The sequence below is a fragment of the Gallus gallus genome, chromosome 9 (genome assembly GCF_016699485.2).
Source record: "Gallus gallus isolate bGalGal1 chromosome 9, bGalGal1.mat.broiler.GRCg7b, whole genome shotgun sequence".
In the NCBI taxonomy this organism is placed as follows: domain Eukaryota; kingdom Metazoa; phylum Chordata; class Aves; order Galliformes; family Phasianidae; genus Gallus; species Gallus gallus.
Genome location: NC_052540.1, coordinates 8,456,725 through 8,480,256, shown reverse-complemented (window position 1 = coordinate 8,480,256; position 23,532 = coordinate 8,456,725). Strand labels below are relative to the sequence as shown.

General features: G+C 41.4%; 1 protein-coding gene across 4 annotated transcripts in view; it reads right to left on the bottom strand.

Moving 5' to 3' along the window:
* Window positions 1-23,532, bottom strand: part of NYAP2 (neuronal tyrosine-phosphorylated phosphoinositide-3-kinase adaptor 2) — a 156,239-nt gene that overhangs the window by 57,896 nt on the left and 74,811 nt on the right. For all 4 annotated transcript variants that reach the window (XM_046898618.1, XM_422618.8, XM_046898619.1 and 1 more), the window contains one exon: window positions 17,372-17,670. In XM_046898618.1, coding sequence (XP_046754574.1) covers window positions 17,372-17,670 — 299 coding nt within the window. The remainder of the gene's footprint in view (window positions 1-17,371; window positions 17,671-23,532) is intronic.

Sequence of the window (23,532 nt, the reverse complement as noted above, 5' to 3'; positions counted from 1 at the left end):
CTGTTTGGGACTAAGGAGACTTGGATGTATGTGTGAGCTTACAAATGAAGTAACAGGACCACTCTCCATCAATAACATGCATCTAACATGTAACTAATGTACAACAGAGCAAAAACAAAACCAGCTAGAAATAAAAGGAAAAAAAGAAAAAAAAAAAAAGATTATACTTTCACGATGGTTCCAATTAACGTGTTCCACTTTGGAGCAGGCTAGGGACATGCAAAAGCTACTACAGATAAGCGTATTTGGTAGCTTGATAGTTTTCACTCTGTGGATATATCCTAATGTACTTTAAATTTGTCTTTTTAATTAACCCAAATTAATTTTCTTGAATGTCTTATGATAGACTTTGGGGAACGAGATGTAGGCTATGTGAATCATTTGGGCTTTGCAGAAAATATTACTCCTGATGTATTTGACCATACGATCAGATTTTTTCTTGCTCTGCTGCCAGCTCAACCCCCATTCCCTTTCTGTTTAGTATATTATTTGAATATCACATTCATACCAGTTCTACTGACATCAACTTGAGCTCAGTCCTCTCTCCACACCTTCCTCAATCTGATTTACAACTCTGGCAAATGCGATCTTCTTCAGATCGGTGTCATTAAAGTGAAGAGGCTGTCAATGAGACCGGCACAGAATGCCTAAGTGCTTCTGAGCATTTTGCACAGGACCTGAACTGTGGTTTGTGACAGCTAACAGGTTGCAGACTTTGCTGCATTTGCAAATCACCTATTGTGGAAGAAGAGGCTTTCTGCAAATTTCAGCTCCCTGTGCACCCTGCACATCCTTAACGTATACCTGAGGTACACGTGTTTCCCACTCCTCTGCCATCCGTGTATCCTTGTTCCCTATTCTGTCATCTACATCCCCTAAAGCACAGGTGTCACACACACAGCTCCGTGTCACAGCTGTATCACCACTCTTCCACCTTTTATCTGGAGCAGTGTTGCTGACAGCAAAGTCATAAAAAATGCTCTTGTGCTGGTAGCCATTCAAGGCTAGTTTCAGCTGATATGTTCCCTTTAAAAATAAAAGTGTTTAAGAACACCATGTTTTCCAAGAAATTGCTAGAAATAGCATTTGCCTCTTTCTTCCTTCTATTTTCACCATTTTTAAGCAAGCTGAAAAGGTTCTGCCATGCGATCTGTGCCCCTCCCGAAGTGCTGGGGTTTACACAAACAACATTCAGACATTATTACATTATAGACAAGGAAATGAGAAATGTCATGGAAAAATGAGTGACATTCTGCCATCTCGTCTCGTAAAGTATTTTTGCATGGTTTGAAATTAACTGCTGCACTGACACACACAGCATTCTCATCTGCCATCGCACAGTATGTAGCATTAGCTTAAAATATCTTGGTGACATTATCAACAAAAAGGTCAAATGATCTGGCCCTGCCATATGATCCACAGCATAAAACATGACAAGGTGAAAGATTTGCTTTCCTCTTTCTATTCAAAGCATTCTTTCTCTACCAGTTTCCTTTATTAAAGCATCTATTTCCAGGAGATGGTATCTTATGAAGATCTTTTCTCTCCATGATAAACTGCACTATTAAAACTAAAATTTAAAACTAAATACTTTAAATATTTGTTAAACCTTATAGAGTTACCTCCAGTCTGCTACTTAGTATTTACATTTGGGGCTGTAAGACTTCCTAGAGGATATAGAGCAGCAAAGAAATCTTTTATTATGATTGGGAAGAAAGGAGCTGCACAACACCTACTGGGAACTTCCTTCAGCTGCAGCGGGGCATTCAGGAGATGAACAGAATTAGCTTTGAGAATGCTGTGATGCAAGACACTATGTTTATTGAACAAAGATTTTTACTCTGAAATGCTGCTCAATAGTAAGGGCTGAATTCACAGCACCCGTGGTTACGGAACACCTGCACACAAATTCCTGCTCTACTCCCAACTATCAGAGGAAAGAATAGGAATCCTGAAATTGAACAGAGCTGTGCAAAGCTAGCAAAAGGAGCAGGGAGTATTTGTACAGCTCCTGTGTTACCAACATTTGGCAGGGATAAATGTGCACAAATGCTGAAGCCCTGGCAAGAGCCCATAGCCAATGAAAGGAGATTATTTGGCAATCTCCTGAGAGGAACAGGCAAGATTGCTTTAAGTACTTGACATTTATCAGGCAGAAAAAGCATTTGGTGCCTGCTGGGAACATAAACTCCTATGAAAAGCAAACCATGCTGACATATTGGTGATACACGTACTGCAGTGTCATCTCCTCTAAATATGGGGTAATTGAGTGCTTTTCAACATGGATTACCACGTCCCCAGTTTGTTTGTCCCTGATAATCCACCCTGAGACTCTGCCACCAGTACTTCACTGCACATGGGGCCTGACCCAAAGGTAAATGGAAGAAATATGAAAGTTCCTATAGACCTCTATAGGTTCTGATCTGGGTCTTGCTTCCTCAGGGTGCTGCTCTGACAGCCACTGCTGTCACTGAAGGATGCAGCTCTTCTACTGCAGGGATTGTTCATTCACCTACTCCAGCAAGCTGGGCACTCCTATAACTCTGAGGCATAGAGAAGGACTATTGTTGGTCTGTATGTTGAGCTTTTCTTTGCAGAGAATAACAAAAACCTGCCACTGCTTTTTCAATTAGAAATAAACTTGCTCTTTGTTAATTCCCACAGGCAAGAAGACACAGTTAATCATGACGTTTTGTGTCAATTTCTTGATCTACTTACAAACAGACAGTGAAGCTGAGTCGGCACTAGGATCGCCCACAGGATTTCCCAGGAGCTGCAGACAGTGAGAAGCAGCTCATGGCCATGGGTTCCCCAACTACCTGCAGTCCCCATGCACTGTCTCATTTGGGATGGGAATCAGAGGGCAGCAAGGTGATGTGCTCAGCTGGAGTTTCTCCTGAACTGGGTATTTTCAAGACCTCTTCTCCCAGAACAAAAGTTTCTGGATTTTTCTTTTCATCTCTAATCATGGCATTTCCCTATTCCCCTCCCTTCTCCCTTCCTTTTCCACAAATACCACATCTCCTCCATAAAATAGCCTCAGGGTTCTCCTAAGAGAGATTTTTGTCTTTCAGTCAGTTCTATTTTTCTCACCACTTGTGAAACCAGAGGGTAAGATGAAGGTGAGGACAATTCCTCTCTCTGCCAGGTGCCACTTCCCTAACTAGTCATGCAAAACTGCCTCACGAAGCCCCTGTGGATGCTTTTATTGCAGAGCACAAAGGCAATTTGCTGCCAGGGCTGCAGGGACCAGTACAAAGGTGCTTGGAGGACGGCGGTTCAGCAGTCACTGTGGGAGCTGCCACTGCTGCCTGGGCTGTGGGAGCTCAGGTGCTGTGCTAAGGGCTCTGTCTTCAGCATTCCTAATTGCCAAACCCACCACAACTGAAGAACTGGAAGCACTGCCATCCCTGCAAATAAAGCCCAACTTCACTGAGTTTACACCTGTTAAGCAGCAACTGCCTATATTTATTGGCAGTCCAGTGCCAAGCAATTAGCTGCCTCTAATAAACTGAAAGGAAAACCAAACACACAGGCAGTAATAACTTCAGTTCTGATCTGGAAGCAAGAGGCACGGTGCTTACAATAGCCTTATGGAACCCCATTGAATAAGCAGAATATGACATTTTTGAAATGAGATATTTGTAGCACAAAGGTTACGCATAGCTTTCAGACATGCCCAGATGATCCATCTTTCATAGTTAATCTTGGAAATACAGAACTGCTTGCCATCCTATCATCCTATCCTCCTGCAGCATTTTTTTTCTCTTTAAGGAGAGAGTGAAATATGAAAATGTTATCACGTTTTTTACTCTTTGCTTACTGTATAAGGAATGAGTGAAAACATCTGAAAACTAAAATGGATTTTGTCATTTTCTATTGTCTTTTAGGTATTTTACCAGCTTTTGTAGTTTGGAGACCAAGCTGATTTATTGCATTGTTCACTCAAACAGGATAAAAATATGTGTAACCGTATAATTCTTCCCCTTCAATTTCTGCAAGAGGCCACAGCATTCAATTTCTTTCTGAATAAAGGAATGATTTGAGGCCTAACAGGTTTTTTTTATTATTATTTCTTACAAATATTATTCTAAATGCAGAAGAAATGAATCATGCTGCATTTTGAGGGATAGTTCTATCAAAAAGAGCCTCCAGGAGTGAAAGGAAATGGAATTTCTTTAATTAAACCCCGAGCTTGCTGGGTACTGAACCAAAGATGCACAGATCCTGATTTACAGCACACAACTGAATGGAGAAAATGCAGCACTAGGGCTGCACAGAACATACGTGTGCATGCGTGTGTGTGGTGTAAGTTCAAGACCGTAAGTAACCCCACTGGCTTTTATGAAATGAACTGCTTGTTCAAAGGTGCACCTGATTGAAAGAGCATTTGTGCACCAGTGCTTATACTGGGTCTGATTTCATTATCTCTGAAGATGAATTCTGAATATTCTTAGTGAGACTGAATTTAAAAAGGCACAATCCTCTGAACTGTGCAAGAGATTGGCACTCAGGAGACCTGAGTTTAATTTATATCTTTGCCACAGGCCCCAGGGCTTCGGATGTCATTTCAGCCCTTAATGCCACTTATTCACATGTGTCTTTTGCCAGTTTGAGCTCTAAAGCGTTTTAGGAAAGATTTTTTGTTGTTGTTTATATCAGCCTTTGCACAGTGGCTCCCATCATTGCAAAGCAACAGCAGAAAACAAAACCAAGTATCAAATGTACCTACTGGAGGCATCTTTTCTTGTCCAAGGAATTTTCAATGGCAAATGTTCTTACACTGTGAAGAGCCATAAATTATGTGCATAGACACAAAGATCTTAGCACACGACCACCGAAACATTAGCAGTGGGTCGGAGTAACATCAAAGAATGAATCTTTGTCATGAAGAAAAACCGGCCTTCAAAACAGCACCATCCTCATGGACATGAGTCCTTTCCCTGCAAGTTACACTTTGCTTTTCTAAAACATTATAGTAGGAAAGAGAAAAGAAGGGAAAGAACACGGAAGGAATAGAAGAAGCATCTGACTCACTGAAACACCTTTGTGAGCAGTAAGTGCCTTCAGCACAATGATTTCAAACATGACACATTTCTTCTTCATCCTAGATCTATTTCCTCTTACTGGAAGTTATTTGAGCATTTTAAAGAGGACAAAACTCTACTCAAAATGGAAGGACTAAAAGGCAGTGTCCTAAAATGATACTGATACCAAAATAGTAATCTATACTAATAGTAAAGTAATCCTCAGATGCCTCAAGGCTGTGATGAAGGAGACTTCTTGAAAATGACTCAGGTTGCTTTATTTTGACTACAACTTCTTCCAACTTTTAAAATGAATTATTTCTGCACCAATCCAAGTGACCTTGGTAGCAATATTCCAGAACTTAATGCCTATAAAAAAAAGTAGTATTGGACCCTGCAATTAATTTAAATTTTGCATTAATTCACCAATACAACTAAAGAAACCAATGGGCACCAAGGTTGGAAGACGCTGTGTTCAGCTTAGGCCTGTGTCTCTGGGCCACAAAGCCAAATCTGCAGCCCCAGTGCCACACTCTTTACATGCTATAAATGCCAAGTAACCCATATCTGCCTGGGAGCCACAAAAGCCATCCTACTGCCAGAGCCTGCACCTTTGCTCTGCATTATCAAGACGAGGGCAGATCCAGAGATGCCAGGACATTTCAAAAGCTCAGGCAGTCAGGAGTACCAGCATGCTGAAGAGTTTGTCTCCAAACTGCTGGGCTCCAGTGCAGAGTGACTTCCAGGCTTTCTCTTTTATATCCCTCCGCTGCTCTGTACACCCAGCTGACACACTGAGCTTTGCTCATCAACCTTACCCACAGCGAGAAGGTCTCCAAAAATTATCTAAGGGACAAAGTATACTTCTGAATGCCCAGTCTCACCCTTTCATATATTTTGAACTTCACTTCCTAGTTCTTTCAAAGATTGAGTAATTGTTGTCCCCACTTTATCCAGATAACATTTAATAGGCAAAACAAAAATGAAAATGGTACTTGAAGAATAATTACAAAATGTTTGTGATCAAGCCTTTCTGTGCTATTCTTTGAAGCCTGAAGTTATTGTCACTCATCACAGCTCTGGAAATACAGAAAGAACAAGATTTGGTTAAAAAAAAAATAAAGGAAAGTTCATTTGAATCATCTTTCTTCTAAAGGAAAGCTGAGAAACTGAGTGCAAAAAGTCTCACAGTAACTTTTTTTTCAGACTGCAATGACTTCTGAGTATTCATTTAGAAAAATATCCTTGAGCTAATACATCCAACACGAGAGGCCAGGATCTTTTACACTACATTTCATGGATGTGACTTGCAGCAGTTCTCATGAAAGCAGGCTCTGAGTGGAGAGGTGGAAGGATGGCTGGCAAAATGGGAGTCTGAGTAAAGGATCCTTACATTAACGACACAGGCAGCCACTGTTGCTGCTAAAGTGTTGCTCTGTTGTGTTTCAGATTGCCCACAGTCTGCATGTGAAACGGCTTCTGCAGCCTGTGCAGCGGTAGCACTAGGAAAAATAAAAATACTGAGACTGTATAATCTCAAGGACTTCTGGATGTAGAAAGGCAATTGGCATGGGATCTCATCAATAGCAAGCGTTAGATGAATTACATTATGAGTATGCAAATAAAACCCACTGAATCCTCATTGCACAGAACTTAATTTACAAAGCACATTTGCCTGTTTGTTGGGGGCTCTGGTGCTCATCTGCAGAAGTCAGAATGGAGTATGGAAAAAGCATCTATAGACTGACAACATAAGTAAAGCCCTTCAGTTTTAAAGCAACATTTATGTCATATTGACTGTCACCTTGGAGATGGAACCTGAACAGCTTTTACTGCTTTACTGTAAATAAATTGTTATCACTCTGTTCTTACAGCTACCCACAAACTCAACTGCTCTTCACAGTGAGAACTCAGGCCGAACTCAGCCCTTGTTACCCTCTACTCTACATCTTCGTTATGGTACAGCTATTAGAGTCCAGTTCTAACAGGGCTATCAGCTAGGGTTATCTGCTGCCTCTCTCTCTCTCTCCAGCTATCCATCTGGAATCCTCCAAGTACCACCAAAAAGATGGTGAGGCTCTGCGTTTTGCCTCACAGGATGTGCTGTGTGATAAACCAAGTTCCACCAACACATGCATCAGATGCCAATGTCATGTCAGTTAGGTATGTAGTGGGTACCACTCTGATTCTGGTCAACCTCTGGGGGTGTTGGGACTTATTTACATGTTCTCTGCTGCCTGAAAGGCACTGATGGTCTCTGCAGTGTCATTTGGCAATGTTCACCTGAACAAAGGCATATTTCAGCCTGAATGCAACTCCAAGGGAACAACGCTTGTACTGATTTCTAATTATCGTAGCTGAGGGAGATAATGAGTGAAAGCATCCCTGGCTGAGCTTCATGAACTTCTCGGAGAAGGTACTGTGCAGCTGCTTTCCAACTCTGTGCTCGCAGAAACACTGAACAAAACTGACCTCCACAAGAGCTCCTGGCTCTGAGTGCTCTAATACACTACCTACACCCAAGCACTGGAGTCTGAAATGATTCACATAGGAAAGAAGAAAGAAGGAAATCAGGCTAGAGAAACACCAAATGCTTAATTAAATGGTAAGTTTAGATCACCTACTTCATTTGTTCAGAATGATATTCTGCATTTGCTCACTTGATTTAACTGTTGCTTTGGTCCATAAATATCCCATCCAGCATATTCTCAGTGACTGCATGCAAATACTTGGATAGTTTGTCTTGAGATGTGTGACTCTCTAATTTTTAGATCCACAGCAATACCTGCCTTCTTACAGATACAATAAGTAGGTCAAACCCATTCTTTGCTGACATAAGTAGCAAGCTGCTTGCCAAGCTTCTAAAATAATTGCAGCCCATTAAATCAAGATGGCAGACCCACGAAGGTGATACTGTGCATAACACCATGTCCTGGTTTCAGCTGGGACAGAGTTGATTTTTCCTTCTTAGTGTGTGGTATGATGCTGTGTTTTGGCTTTAGGAGAAAAGCAATGCTGATAACACAGTGTTGTTTCAGTCATCGCTGAACAGTGCCATACAGAGCCAAGGACATTTCAGTTTCTCTGCTTCTTGTACTGTCCTGCCAGTGAGGGAGGACTGAGGGAGCACCAGATGTTGGGAGGGAACAGAACCAGGACAGCTATCTAAACTGCCCAAAGGGATATTCCATACCATATGACATCATGGAAAAACTTGAAAAATGCTGGGGAGTTGGCTGGGGGAGCTGCCACATCTTGGGGAGAGGCTGGGCATCAGTCCAGCAGGTGATGTGCATCACTTGTTTTGTGTGTGCATATATATAATTATCATTATTGCTATAATCTTTTTTTCTCTTTCTTTTCTGTCATAGTAAATAGTTTTTATCTCAACCCAATTGTTTTTTTTTCATTTCTCTTACCCATCCCACCAGGGAGAGGGGGTGAGCCTCCCACCAGGACAAGAAACCAGCAACTTTCCCTGCATCCCTCTTCCCCTGAAGTCCTGTGGCTTCTGAGCCATCCTTTTCCTTAAGGCTACTGCATGAAAAGCCTCTTGCTGCCGCTGAATGACACATCCGGCAGGCCTGTCTCTGATGAAGCTCACATTTCAAAACAAAGCACAGTGTTGATCGCAGAGGTCAGATGAATCACCGCAGAAAGAGCAGCAGGAAAGCAAATGACCCCTGCTGGAGCAGAGTTCATCTAGATAGGCACTCCTGCCTTCACTGAAGGGACACAAGGTGACCCTGCAGAAGCAGTTTCTGCAGGTTGTCATTGAGCATCTTTTGGGGTGAATATAATGATAGCTGAAGCGGGCAGAGCATTGTTAGAGCAGCTTCCAGCACACAGCAGTGCCTGGAGGCATCACACCTCTGCGGTCAGAGGCTGAGCAGTGCTGAAATGCTCTGTGTAATCGGCTTAGAAGAGCTCACAGCTACTCATTTTACTTCCTTCTCTACAGGGGTGACTTCTCTCTCCTCCTCAACTTTAAATAAAGCATTGACAAAATTACAGACAATTCACACGTTATCAGCTGCCTCCCCCTCAGAGCTTCTCTGTGTGCCTGGCATCTACAATTTTATCCTGCTTGTTTTTACAGAGTGGCCTGCTGAAACTAGTAGAGCCCCGCTGATCTGCAAGAGTCCTGCAGCCTGGTCTAACCACCACAAATTCAGCTGGTATAGTTTTGCTGTATGTATGGCAACTGCCACATTGGCAGTGTTGTACAAGACTCCAGATAAGCTTTAAGAGAATTTTCTCCTTTCAAAGACAAGACTTAACCTCATTGTGTCACCTCAGAAGTCAGAAAGAGGATGAAAGAGAAGCATGGAGCACAAAAAGGAACAGATCAATTGTTGCCAGTGACTGTTCCAGAGCTGTGCCAGAAGCTCAGCCATGACTGCTGAACATGTTTAGCTCAGGCTGGACTACTAGAAATGAAGAGGAAACTTGATTAAAAACACTGACCCTAACAAAAGAGAGAAAAGGTGCCAAAAAGCAAAAGACAGAAGATGGAACAATGAGAAAAAAATCAGCTGTAGCAGAAGTGTTTGGAAAGCTGAGGTAAATGAAAGGTAATTAAAGCAAGAGTAAAGCACCTGTTTAGCCTGTATAAGCAACAGGTTAAAGACAATAAGCCAATATCAAAGGGAAGAAACAAGCATCGACTATCAGAACATGACTGGAGTGGCACAAGTGTAGCCAACATAATTAATTCCCATCTTATTCACAAAATCCAAATATTAAGAGACTTCCATATTCACAACCAAAAATCTGTCTCATGAAAATTCTCCCATTCGAGGAAAGAAAGAATCTGCAGCATTAGCAAACTTATCCTACATCAAGATATAGAGCAAAGTTATGCTTTTGTCTACTACTAAGAATAGCTCTCTTTGCAGCTATGCAAGGAGGAGAAGATGCTAGGAATCTTCTTCATGCCACAAAGCCCTGATAGGCTGGGTTGGCTCAAATTATACTGCTTACATCACCACACCAGGAAATGACATTAAGCGATGCCTCTTTATGATGTGAAGTACATGCTCCAGCATTTTCCTTCCTGCATTCCAAGAAGGATCTGAACCAGCAATTAGTTGCCAATGGCACCACACTGGATTTCAGAGGATGTTCTTGTTTGAGATACCAGACGTTCAAAGCTTTGGCCACTAAAATTAGCAAAGAAAAAAAATTGTTTGTGCTAGTTTTGCTTTTTAGTGATGTTTTTTTTCCCCCCATGCCTCTACAAAAAGTCCAGGCTGATACACTGTGACCTGCAGGCAAGTTGATGGCAGTGCAAAAAGGGAAGCTGTGCCCTGCTAAGCTGTCATTACTGTGCACGTTGTTATTCCTACACAGCACTGTTTGCACACATACAAACTGAAAAGTATAAAGTGCCAAACGCAGTTGCAGCATGTCAGACATATGTTGCTTGATGTCACCCAGTATTAAGCCAAATGGAAGAAAGGAAAGCACACCAATCAAGACAATTAGACTCAAACAGTCATTAGAAAGAAATTACCAATGAAACAGAGGATAGCCATGACTGGATCTCACCTGGAGCCAGACTTAAATCTCTTATGACATGATACCACTAAGCACTGTGCATTCCCAGCAAAGCCAACATGAGCATAGTGTGCTCGGACGCCAGGATCAGCCTCTTGGAAGGAAATCTTTCAGTGCTCAGTTAGGTTTCACTCCATAAGGACTTGTCTGTGTAAGTGAGAGTGGAGTTAGGGCACCTGTGAAAAATAAAGTAAGATGAAGAGGTGGAGAGCCAACATATTTGCTGTGGAAAAAGGAGCGCAGCTGTATTCTGTTCTTTAATTCCAAATGAGTTTTGCCAGACACCTCTATTACTACAACCAGCTCTAAGAGTAAACAGGGACTTTAGGTATCAGCCTGATCCCTCAAGCCCTTACTCATTTGTCCACAGTGTCTTTAACAGACAGTGCCAAAGATAGAATGGAAAACAGAAGCGTAGCACGAGAAACCCAAGGTTATTTTTGTAGTTTCATAGGCATTTCATTTTATTTAACATATTCTGAAGGGCTGTCAAAATGAGGTAAGAGAATTACCTGGATCTCTCCTCCCCCCCCTTTCCTGGCCCTGTTTTCAGGGCTGTTCAGTGATGCAAAATAATGCAAGAATCTAGTGTTTCATAGTATTTCAGCTCACAGGTGGAAATGCTGAGAAGGCCCATTTTTATGGTTCCCAGAGGAATAAATAAAATTAAAAAATGTAATATGGTCACAAATATTATGACTTATAGGGTTGTTGGGTTTTTTGTTTGTTTGTTTGTTTTTTGCAGTCTCACAGACTTGACTTACAGTGACTTGACAGTAATGAATGGGTTTACTGACTCCATAACCTTCCAGTTACACAGGGGCTGTCTATCCAGGCTGCAAACTAACCGTGCGGTGGTCAAGAGCACCCTTATGATAGCTTTGTGCAGGGCCTCTTTATTGTAGCCTTTCTGGTTAAGATTATTGACTCATACCTCAAGAGCACAGCTGATGTCCTTCCAGGGCTGAGCAGGCTCTAAAAGCAGGCTAGTGACTTCCATATGATGTGAAATCTGTGCTAATAGTCTAAACCAGCTGTGTGAATCAGTTGCTCATGTTTCCTTGTCTGCTGGCATGTCCAGAGACTATGGTGACCTTATATAGCCAATGAAACTCAGGGTGACAGCAACCTGGAGTCTCCTACTCCTTATTTTTGTATGATACCCAACAGTGGTTTGCTAATTCTGGGGCAGAGTGGTGTGTGTTCAGAGCTGCAGTTTAGACCAGGAGTAGCAGCCAAGCTTATTACCTCCCCTGAGCCCTGACCCATTGGGAAACACACTGCAGAAAAGCTGATATGCTCTATAGGAATCACCTGGGTTTGTCAGGGCTTCACAGCCTGAGCTCAGGGCATGCAGCCTCTCCCTGGACTGGCTGCATTTGCAGCCAACATGGCAAATAGGCACAGCATTCCCTGTACTCGCTTTATTAAGGCTTTTCTATTACTGAGAACATCACAGCTTCCGTCACCCTTGAGAGCATAGAGATATCTGTTCTACGTGGTGGCTGTACATTTAATTTTGGTTCTTTCTTTCTCTCTCTTTTTTTTTTTCTTAAGGTGAAGTGCTGCTTTGAGCAAATGAGTAACATCCTAATCTGAAAAGAGACACAAGAAATACATAAAGCAACTTTGCTAAATTAAAAAGAAAAAAAAGACACTAAGTACAGAGGATAGACTAGCACAGCATTGCTGAAGTACCAAATGCCAACTCTGGGGCACAAGGCAATTCCCAAGTCAGTAACTAGATCTTCATGTTTTTTACCACTGCTTGGTCTATTTTCTGTTCAATGCTTGCAACTTCCATTAACGTTAATGAGTATGCATATGTGCCTTGAGGGTAAGAATACACTCCCTCTGTGGCTTCAAAACTTGTATATAAATCCCTCCAAAAATCACATCGCGTTCATTGTTGAGTGCAGAAAGCTATTATGACAGCTATTAGAACCACTGCTTCCATTCCTTCCTTCCCCTTGCCCTCCCTTATCTGAGCGACCAGAAAACAAACCTGAAAAGGTGAAGTGCTGTAGGAGACGGTACACACAAGTAAGCAACTCAGCTTAGGGAACTGCAATATGAAAATCAGCTCTTTGCAGGGAGGGGCAAACTGAAGTCTCAGTAAAAACAAAGAAAACCAAACCCCAAAGCACCAAAATACTACCACCACCATCCCCAAAAGTAAAGCCTTTGAAAATCTCAAAGCTATTAAAAGGTAGAGATGAGACAGAAATCTTTGCTTTGTGCTTCCTACTGAAGAACAGCTCAGTGGGAGCAAGCTGGTGTAAAGACTGGAGACACTGCACCCGTCCCCTTGCCACTGGGACAGCAGGGCAGACCTCTGGAGTCACACGCAAAAGCTAAAGACCAACTCCACTCCACTGACATCAGGGTAGAACTCCTTCTGGCTTTGACTTTTCCCTCAATTCCCAGCTCCTTTCTCCCACTGTGCACAGTTTAAGGTTGAGCCCTCTCAAGCCTCACAGTTTGGAAGAGATAGATTACAGTGAGCAAAAAATAACACGTAATGCAGTTCTGAGATCAGGAATCAGAGGAGTGTATGGGCAAGAAGACAGGCACCGCTTCACATATGGCTGAATACTGTCTGGCTTGCACTATCCCTGCAATAGCCCACACGCACATGGTGCCACACACCCTTATCCCACACAGCAGTGCTGCCTTTCCTAGTGCTCATGTCCTGGCCACAGCTGCACAACAGCACGGCCAGCCATGGTGATGCCCAGCCCTCGCTGAGAGGGAGCCTGAATTCCTGCATTCTGCTGCCTGGGCATGGCTGGCAGGCCAGACAGGAGGAGGGAGACAAGTAGACAGCTCAGGAGCAGTGACATCTGAAACAGAGCTCACCAGTCAGTCCCTTTAGACTCGTTAGGTCTCAACAGGGCTGTGTAGCAGGCATGGATGAAACGATGCAGGAGATCTGGCTGTAAGGAAGGATACGACACGGTCCTACAGAGAATACCATTTCAAAATCCACGTTAAATACATGATTAGCTAATGTAAGAAATAAAAGGAAAGCAGCCCCTTTTTAAGACAGTGAAAGCTCTAAAGCCCTTCCACTGAAGTTCTATTTAATGAGAGTAGCAAAAGTTCAAGTTTACAAGGCAGAGTCACCGGTCTCGTTGACAGAAACTAGATTTACGAGAGAGACCAGCTGGACTGTAACCCCAGTTACAGTTACTGTAATTGCTTTTCTCCAGAGGATAATTTTCCCTACAAGTTACCCACTTTCAGAGATTGCTGAGCAACAGACAGAGGCTTCCTCTGCATGGGCTCAGAAAGCAGTAAGGCTATCTCCTTCCACACCAGGTGCTCAGCAGGAAAGCCTTGAACGAATTGAATGGGTTCCAGAGCTGGGATTCCCTGCAGTATTTTCAGTTCTCAGACCTAAACCTCCCATGGGCTCTGGCAGGAACAGAATTACAACAGCAAACAGCATTTTCAAAATCTGGCCCTGAGATTTAATGGACATTTGTGTGCAGGTTTATGTGTACATGCAAGCACACACAGCTGGCACTTACATTATATGTATAATAATATGCACACGTAATATATACATATATCACATATACATACATTACATTACATTTTACGTGCATATATTTTTATTTATATATTAGGTAGACACCACCCAGATTACTAAAGCTCAGAAAATTTTAACAAAAAATATTTTTAAAGTGCAATTCGCTTATTTTCATTCATTTGGGTCTGGAAACCTTTCTTGCGGACAGGCAGTGATCACATCAGAAGCCATCACTTGAGGTTGGTTACATTCATCACAATTAGGCTGTTTTATGATTTCTTTTTTTCTATAAGCTGAGGCACTGAAAGTACATCAAGTACTTAAACTGCATTTTCTCATTAAAAAGCCTCTCAGGATCAAGATTAGATCTGCCTTACTTGCTGAAATACGTTATTTAAAATTACGTTATCTAAAAATTCTGCTCAGTTCACTTCTCGCTTCCAATGTGTGATATAAGGGGCACAGTATATTCGTCTGCTGTTCCTAGCAGGGACTGAAAACCCTGCCTACGTTTCTAAAAACAACTTTCTAGAAATCTGTCTCAGAGAAGAGAAGTATATGGGGGAAGGCTCTCAGTGGGTGCATATGGGAGGCAGCCGGAAGAGTAAAAAAGGAACAGTGAATTTTAAGAGAAGGCACGGCAGCCTGTGTGGCAGCACAGCAACAGAAATGAAGGCAAGTGAAGGAGAATCAGGCCTTCACTTTGGAGATTGCTCTTGCAGACACAGCCAAGGTAGACTCGATGAAACACAAACAGAAGTGTTACCACACTGCTGCATAATGAGACAGGGTTAATGGGCGTCATCACAGCTTAAACGATCTTCACACTCCCACAAATTTGGAAGGAAGAGCACTTACAGAAAAGTTTACAAAGCCTCTGTGGCTGTTACTGATGTTATGTGTGTTTCAAGAGGAAAAGGTCTTTCAAGCTCATGACCAAATTTTTCCTGCAACTTATTTCTGCAGTAAAGTCAGATTCGTATTCAAACACCATCTCCTGTTATGGTGGATGTTATGATGTGATGGATTCAGAATTTTGACTTTACTACAATTGGGAAAAGAATAAAAGTTACCATCAGCACCTGCTTTTTTGGTATGAACTTGGATCCCTATCAAAAAGCTGAATAAAAATGGGTGGTGAGGCTGTCCCTGGTTGCCTAGGAAATGCAGCAAATTCTTTTTGAAAGTAGCCACTGGGCCCGATAGCAGATACAGTAGATACTATAGTTTGAATTATTCTGCATTGCCATAAAAAATGAGCGTGCAACAATTCTTTCACAACTTCTCTGTACAGATTCTACAGCAGTTGATGGAGAAACAATGGAGTTTTTCATTATTGTTTTCCATAGTTCTTGGAAAGAGCTGTAGATATTTAGCCTGGAAATGCTGCAAGCATATGCAAATGTGTGAGAGAAACATATGCATATACAAATATTTATGTACAACATAGGCAGAAGTAACTAAAATTCAAATCTGCATCTTCTTAGACTTTAGCTCCCAAAAACCTCCCTAGGAGATCATGAAAAGCATTCTAGAAGCCCAGCCTGTTCATCCACACACAATACTCCAACATCTCTGGCAGTACCACAAAATTTAAAGTTTTGTTGCTTTCTTCAAAAAAAATCCTACAATCGGATGTTACTTTCAATACAACACTTTGGTGAACCCCCCCTATGTTTGCCATGAATTAAAAAGACAAAATGGACAGATGTTCTGAACACAGGAATGTAACAGTATGAATAAAGGGTTCTGTCAGTTCAAAATCTCCAGGAACTCCTTCGTGATAATCTAAAGGTGCCCATAGCTGTATGATACAATAAACCAGCCAGATGAAAAGAATTCAGGTAGCATATTAAGCGCTGCAGAGGTTCTCAATACTCCATGAAGGCATTTAGTTACACTAAAAAGGTAACATTTATGTATTATCTTCCACGACAGTGATAAATTATTATTCATTCACCAGTTCTTCCCAGAGTTCTTACTATGAATATTCATCTCTTGATGTTAGAGCCCATTTTATACTGCTTTCACTGCAAAAAAAGCTTCCTTTAGCCTCTGTGATTCTCATTGTGCAGTTTCAGGGAGAAAAAGCACTAATAAATACTAGAAAACTGTGAACATATTTCAAAATGCAGTGCTTTTTAAACTAGCTTTTGAGCAACTTTTGAGCACCTACCTTTACTCTTCATAGCCTATTAAACCAAGAAGTTTGTGCCATGCATTCTGTTTTGTATTAAAGACTTCAAAGACTATCTGATATGAGATATTAAATCTGTTTGTGGCACAGATCTGAATAGTTTCTATGTAAGCGTTAGTCCTACATAGTTAAACTCTTTTTATTAAGGGCAGCTACTTAATGCTTAGGTATTAGTGGTATTGCAGAGGATAGTATCATATGCAAAATAACTGCCAACAGCAGCTTAAATAAGCGTGCAGTATTGTTCAGCGTGTGTTCATCCTTGTAAGCATAGACAAACGTGCTACCAGCTGAAATACACATTCCTTTGCATCTTTCTTATCACCAATGACCTTACAAATTAGATTTACTTAGAAGGGGTTGTAGCATATGCATAACTAAGCAGTATTTCTGGCTACAGCAACAAACAAAAGGGATGTTCACTAAGAGCCTGACATACTGTATAGGATGTCAAAAGTGATATGTAACATTGCAGTGAGAAAGACCAGAACCAGCCAAAAACACTCGTCCCTAAGGGTTCATCCTTACAGTTCACACTGTGAAGTAGTCATCCTGATATCTCCTAGCAGGGAGTACAGCTGGTCCTACTGCCACACAGAATGCATTTCCAGCACGAAAGGAAGAAGATCCCTATACAGTTAGTTCATCTGTAGTAATTCAGAGCAAGGAAGGGATAGCCCTTTACTTCTTTGTTGAGGAAGACCCTCTCCAAACCATAAGTTTGCACAGTGCAGTGCTAGTAATCATGCTGATAAGTCCTCAGTTGGTGTGTGACATTATTCTATGTATCATCTGACTGCAATATCTTCCTCGCTCCATTTTGAATGCATTCAACTAATTCCCTCACTATATAAAAAGGCCAGCATGAGTGGTGTGGTTCTGTGAGAAATGTTACAAGTTGGCAATTACCCACTGGTCCAGAACCTGGAGAACAGTGATGCAGGATATTTGTGCTGGTCCAGGAGAAACGTGCAAGTAATACTTAAACACATGATCAACTAATCTTAACACTGAGTCTATCAAGGCTTTCTTCTAAAGAATTATAGTGTTTACCTTCAGTCCTGTCCGGTAGTTTCCCACTCTTACTGGTTGTTCCAGTGTTGACTGTTTCAGATGAGGTGCTCAGTTTGGTGTTGGGATCTCGCTTAGGTTTTGGTGGTGGCTGCTTACGAGAGCTGCTAGTTTCATCATCAGTTCCTCCAACAGAATGAAGAGATTGGGATCTCACGGCAAAGCCACTGGAACAAGGATGTGGCAGTCTGTCCTGAGGAGCAGGCATTGTCATAAATCCCATGCGGAAATGCTTCCCCACGTAGCTTCCTTCATTTCCTCTCACTACTTCTCCACCTATCCTGTAAGACAAAATACACACACAAGTAAATAATCCAGCTTTGTCTCAGCTTTACCTAAAACCAGGGCCTCAGTTTGGCCTGCATTGAGCAGACTCTACTTTTTGCCTTGTAAACAAGCTATGCACTTTCCTTAAACCAAGATGACTACCAGAATGCAGTAATGAGTCTTTTCAACACAAATTGCCAACAAGTGAAATGTAGATAGACTGCTATGTGCTCACTCCAGATTTTACAAGAAGAAATTGAGAAAGGCTTTTGTTCAGGTTTCATAGCACTGTGGCTTGAAATTGCCCACAGAGCAAAATTCAAACATCAGAACTCCAAACATGACGTGAGATTGCCAGTAGGGCAAAGAATGCTACTTTAGAAATGCAACATTGTGAGTTGATTTGCACTCATCTTTGACTACAGACATACGTAAGTATCTTGGGAAATAGGGCTGCTGGGGCCCAACCAACCATTCCCCTTCAGACTAAAGAACAGTTAGAGAAAGAAATGCTGTAAAACTTACTCGGGGATATAGGAAACTGAAAATTAACACATGAAGCTGCAACATGAGCCCCATCAGACTAGTAAGGTGCAAATGTAGATGATGAAAAGGCAACGAGCTGTGGCACTGCAGGAAGAAAATAACCTCCAAATATTCAGAAATACAGGTAAAGAAGAAGGAAAGCTCAGCTGAAACAGGAATTGTCATTTCAAGTACTACACCCTTTTGGGGATGGCAGCATTGAGAACCTGGTATTATTTCTGCTATGCTCACTGAAACACAGTTCTTACTGATGCTCGTACTGCTGAACTACAGCACATTACAATTAAGGCCATTCAGTGACCATGTAATGAAACCCACTAATACACACAGGTCAACACAGCCTTGTTTGCAAGGAGGTTTGAAATGGTACCACTGCAGGTATGTAGAGATGACAGTATGAGAACAGTAAAGTCTCAGGAATCCCTAATAACCTCCTGTTTCCACTTCACACAAAATGAAGCTCTGAACAGGGTCAGTCTGCTCCTCTGTAAGTTTCCTGCTTGATGTTGCCTAGGGCTGGTGTAATTTATTTTGTGCTGAAAACATCTCCCTCTCTAAAAGACAGACACATCTCTCAACAGTTCATTTGAAGAGTGAATAAGGTCACTTCATTCCCTGATACTGCCCCTAGCAGATGGTAAATCTTCATCTTTGTAGGTTACATACAGACTGTTGTACCTAGTTGTTGTAAAGCATCAGATTGGCACTGTGCAATGCATAACTTTGTGTATGGCAAAGCAGAATCTTTATTATTTTACTGAAATCTCTGCACTTTCATTTTAGTTTCCCTTAATAGAGAGATCTGCTTTCTAAATTGGTACAGTTTAGTTCTAAATACAGTTCTAAATAAAGATGTGTCCAGAGGTACTGACACATTTCCACACGCACACACACAAACCTCCTCCACACATGCATGCTACATGTATACACACACTGGTCCATGTTCAAAACCAGGTTATTACCAAATCCTAACTGGCATCAGTTCCATGGGGATTTGTAGCCAGAAAGATCAAAAGGTAGAACTCATTAATTTGAAGATTAATAAAAAAACCTGCCGCCAATGTTAGTGATTAACTATGCCTCTACTAATCTTTCATAAATGGTTCTGAAAATAATATAATCCTCTAGCGCCAGACTACTAAAAGTGCCTGCCACAATTATTTAAAGAAGATTATTATCCAAACATGCTGAAGAACACAGGTGGGGAGTCTGCCTCCTTCCGTGGGTCCATTGTATAGATCACACTTAGCAAACAAAATTTCAGTTCACCATGTACCTGGCATTACAATTCTCACCAGGTTACTTTATTTACTGAGTGCATTTACTGCACTTTCACATGGAGGTGCTTAGCTTACACATTGTAGGGCAGATCCTGTTCTGGATGCACTTACAGAAATCATACTGAAGTAAAAGGTTTGAGTCTTCTACCAATCCACAGAACAGTACTTATATTATGCTTTTTCTTTTTTCTTTCTTTTTCTTTTTCTTTTTTTCTTCTTTTTCTTTTTTATTTTTCTTTTTTTGCCAAACTTGCATCTTATATTCCAGAAATAAAAATGCACTATCTCAAAAACAATTAAATCATGTCTTCTCTTGTTCCTTCCCTTGCCATCTTTTTTCAACTCTTTACCAAACTCCTTTTGATGTCACAGGTAAGATCCTGCCTCTCTTGCTCACTACAATCGAGAATAAACAGCATGTAGCCAGAGAGAGGTGGCGGGGACAGATGGGAACAGATCTTGTTCTTCTGCTTAATGGTTGAAGTAGATCTGGCCTTACTCTTCTGTACCATCTGCTCAGCAACTGGACAAAGATAGGAGAACACAGTTTCCCTCTTTTCAGCCACATTTAAAGACAGTCCATTTCTCTTCAGCTAAAAGTGTGCATGATAAACTCCAACCTGAAGAAGAGAAGCCCCTGATTCTCAGTCCTGAGCTCTGCTCATTGACCAGGACCCCAGGAAGTCAGGTTTGTTACTTATGCTGGAGATGATGCCTGAAGGTCAAGCAGTGAATGTTTTCTAGCACAATTTGACTAGTAAGCACAACCATGCTATCAAGTGGAGTGCTACTTATCAGCTGTACAGACTGAATTCCACCATATTGAAAAGAATGGAGTTCCTCCAGGCTCACGCCCAGAGTACAAGTACAAAAGCAGAAAGGCATAAATCAAATGCTGCATCCCCTGCCTTCTGGTAGCAGCATGCTACAATTCAATTTGGACTTGTGCAATGCAGCATTGCAATGCACAGCGCTGCTGATGGTACAGCATGAAACCAGACAGTGCTATAGGATTTATATCTACACTCCTCCTGCCTGCAACCACAGAAGCTGGCTGGGGCTGGTGTATGCTCCACTACTCCACAACAGGCTGAAAAAGATTTATATGCACCTTGCTGCTTAAATGACTATGGAGACAGCCAGGGAAAATAATTGCAGAGATGATCTCACTCCATTATTTCTGACAGGAAAGAGCCTGGACTCCTCATTGTACCGATAATGGGTTCTATCTCATTTCAAAACTGTATTATGTGAGTTGCTGCAAGTATTAAACAGTTTATTAATATATATGGAAATACAGATTCGGATTATTCCTCTGGGAAGTTTCAATTTGAACTTGGCTAGGTTCAACTGCTTCTCTAACAAAAAAAATTACATACAGCATTCAAATAAGTTAAAAATGCAACAGACTTTTGACTACAAGAAAAGATGGCTTAAATAATAACAAATTTAATCACGTGATCATTTATGTTACGCAAGTAAAGTGGACTTTGTGCTGAAAATGCATCTTGGCATATGCCTAGGTCTAGAGACTGCAGCTGCAGTAGAGGGAAAAAAAGGGCAGTATGGTGAAGCTGTCTGCAGTCAGCATTAAGAAAAGCGTTCTGAAGCAGTTGTTTGGTGAAGAACACAGTGCATGGCTTTCCCAGTGCCTCCCTAACAAGATCCTCGTAGACCACTGAGCGCTGCCAGATAACACAGTGGGAGCTAGGTGAGCTTCCCATCGTCAGGATGGAAATGAAGCATTACAGCAAATATCAACACAGTTGAACATGCCTTCAATTGTTACTGGTGTATTTTAGTTTCCAATTCTAAAATACAAACAAGCTGCTCCAGTTGATGAATCTTATGAGTCTTTTTGCACCTCTAAAATACATTTTAATTGTCACCTGAGACTTCCGAGCTCAGAAACGGGCTAGAATAAAACCATACTGAAGGTGCTGTTCACACCTGCACTATCTGCCTGCCTGCATGTAAGCTGCAAATGTCACAGTTATAGACACATTGCGGTTCAGCCTATTGTGCTCTGCTGTATCAGGCAGAAACTGGAGCACTGAGCAAACTAACATATGGAATAACTTGAACTATGCGGGCTTCTGAACAACTACAGAAGGTTTTGCATTATTCATTTTAGGACAGAACACAAGGGGGTAAGTTACAGATGATGGCTAAGCATAAATGAACACAAAAAACACTCTAAATGGACAGAGCACTAAGAAGGTCTCAGCCACCTTGCTTTGCCATGAGTCATAGCGGTCCTATCGACTTGGAATGTACTTTCAGATTAGTTAAAAACCTAAGAAAAACTTGTCATCGCATTTCTGAAAAGTACATGGCAAGGAAAAAGCATGCAGAGACTGTCTGCCTTAACCAGTGTGGTCTCCTTAATTTGCATTGTTCCTATTTAGCATTGCAAATAATGGTTTTACTTTGCTGTGAAGTTTCTTTACTTGATCTGGGCAGAAATGGAATTAATTCCTGGAAAACAAACGAATAGTTATGTGAAAATTTGTTTTCCTAGGTTTTGCTTCCTCAACAGTAAACAATGTAGAATATTAAATCCCTGAGTCTAGTAGGAGAATTCTTGGGAATATCTGTGTCCTGAAAAATGAGATTACCCTAGAGCTACATTTTCTTCCCAGCCATCTACTTTCCACTGTTCTTATTATTCATCCAGAAATTCTCTTATCAGTTTGGACTTACAAAGGATTAGTTTCGTTCCTCGGGCACCAAGAACCCCTTGGTATTTTCCATTATCTTTATGTGGTTTCCATTTTTCTTCCTGTGCTCCTTACCTGAGACTTTCTGACTTTATAACCACAAGTTCAAAAATGGAACTACACCTGAGTATGACTTGAATTCCTAAACAGGAGGAAAAGTATTCTGGCACAGCATCTTTGAAGGCACTTTTGCCCTTTCTGTACTCTGATCCCCCAAAGCTGGGGACCACAGTAGGTCACCTTCCTTCTCTGTGTTGAAATTCCAGAGAAGCAACAACAGCTGCTTGCTCACTCCTCTTCCAAGCAAGCAGGAGGAATACTGGGTTGTTATCCAGGGCTAAGTGAGCTGGGGACTCTCTGCAGGCTTCTCTGCAGAAATGAGGAGAACTGTGAGTTACAAGGCAAACTGTGCAAGTGGATGGCCGAGTCTCCTCCTGCCAGAGGGACACCTGCCCATGAAGTACCACTCTGATGTGGCAAACCCCTAATTCGTCAGGGATGCCATCTGACCAGAAGGGGAAGAGAAATCACAAACAAAAAACCAAAAACAACAACAACAAAAAAACCCCACACCTACAATGCTGTAGGAAGATTTTTATGTCTATCATGAAAATGACTAACAAACAGCAAAAATACAAAAGGAATAAAAATACTTAACTCAAGGACTGTATATGAGCTGTCTTGACTGAGCAAACAGCAGTTCATCACTCATTGCCTCCAGCCTTTTTTGGGTTAAGAGAATATCTGCTGTTATTTTGGGCTCATTTTTAACCACTTCCATTCTCTTAGACCAGTGAACGGGCAGCTCCTCTGCTCATATCAAATCTTCTGCATATAAAGGGCTGAAATGGCTTTGAAATGTCTATTCCCCATCAGAATAAATTATACACACATATACCAAGGATGACACATTTTACTTTGCAACTGAGAAGCACTTTCAAGATTAGCATAAATTATATTTGTAAATTAGAGGTTGGATGCCAAAAAACAGAAGATATACTATTTTTATCCCCCAAACATGATTTCAGCAGACCATGAAATGTAATACTGAAGAAAGAAGAGCAGGATCACAATCACGGATTTAGGAACTGCACTGCACAGACAGTTCTACACAAAGCTGCACCAATTTTTATGATCGAAATTAAACATAGGAACAAATTGCACATATTTCCTCTCTTTTTCTGTTTTTTAAGGATCACATTTCAGAGGCTTCATTTCTTGTTCCCAGGGAGTGTATGTACATTATTTTTCCTGCATTATTTTGCTGAAAGACTCCAAATGACTCACAGTGAACTAACATCAAGATCCAGAGGATAATGCATACTACCAT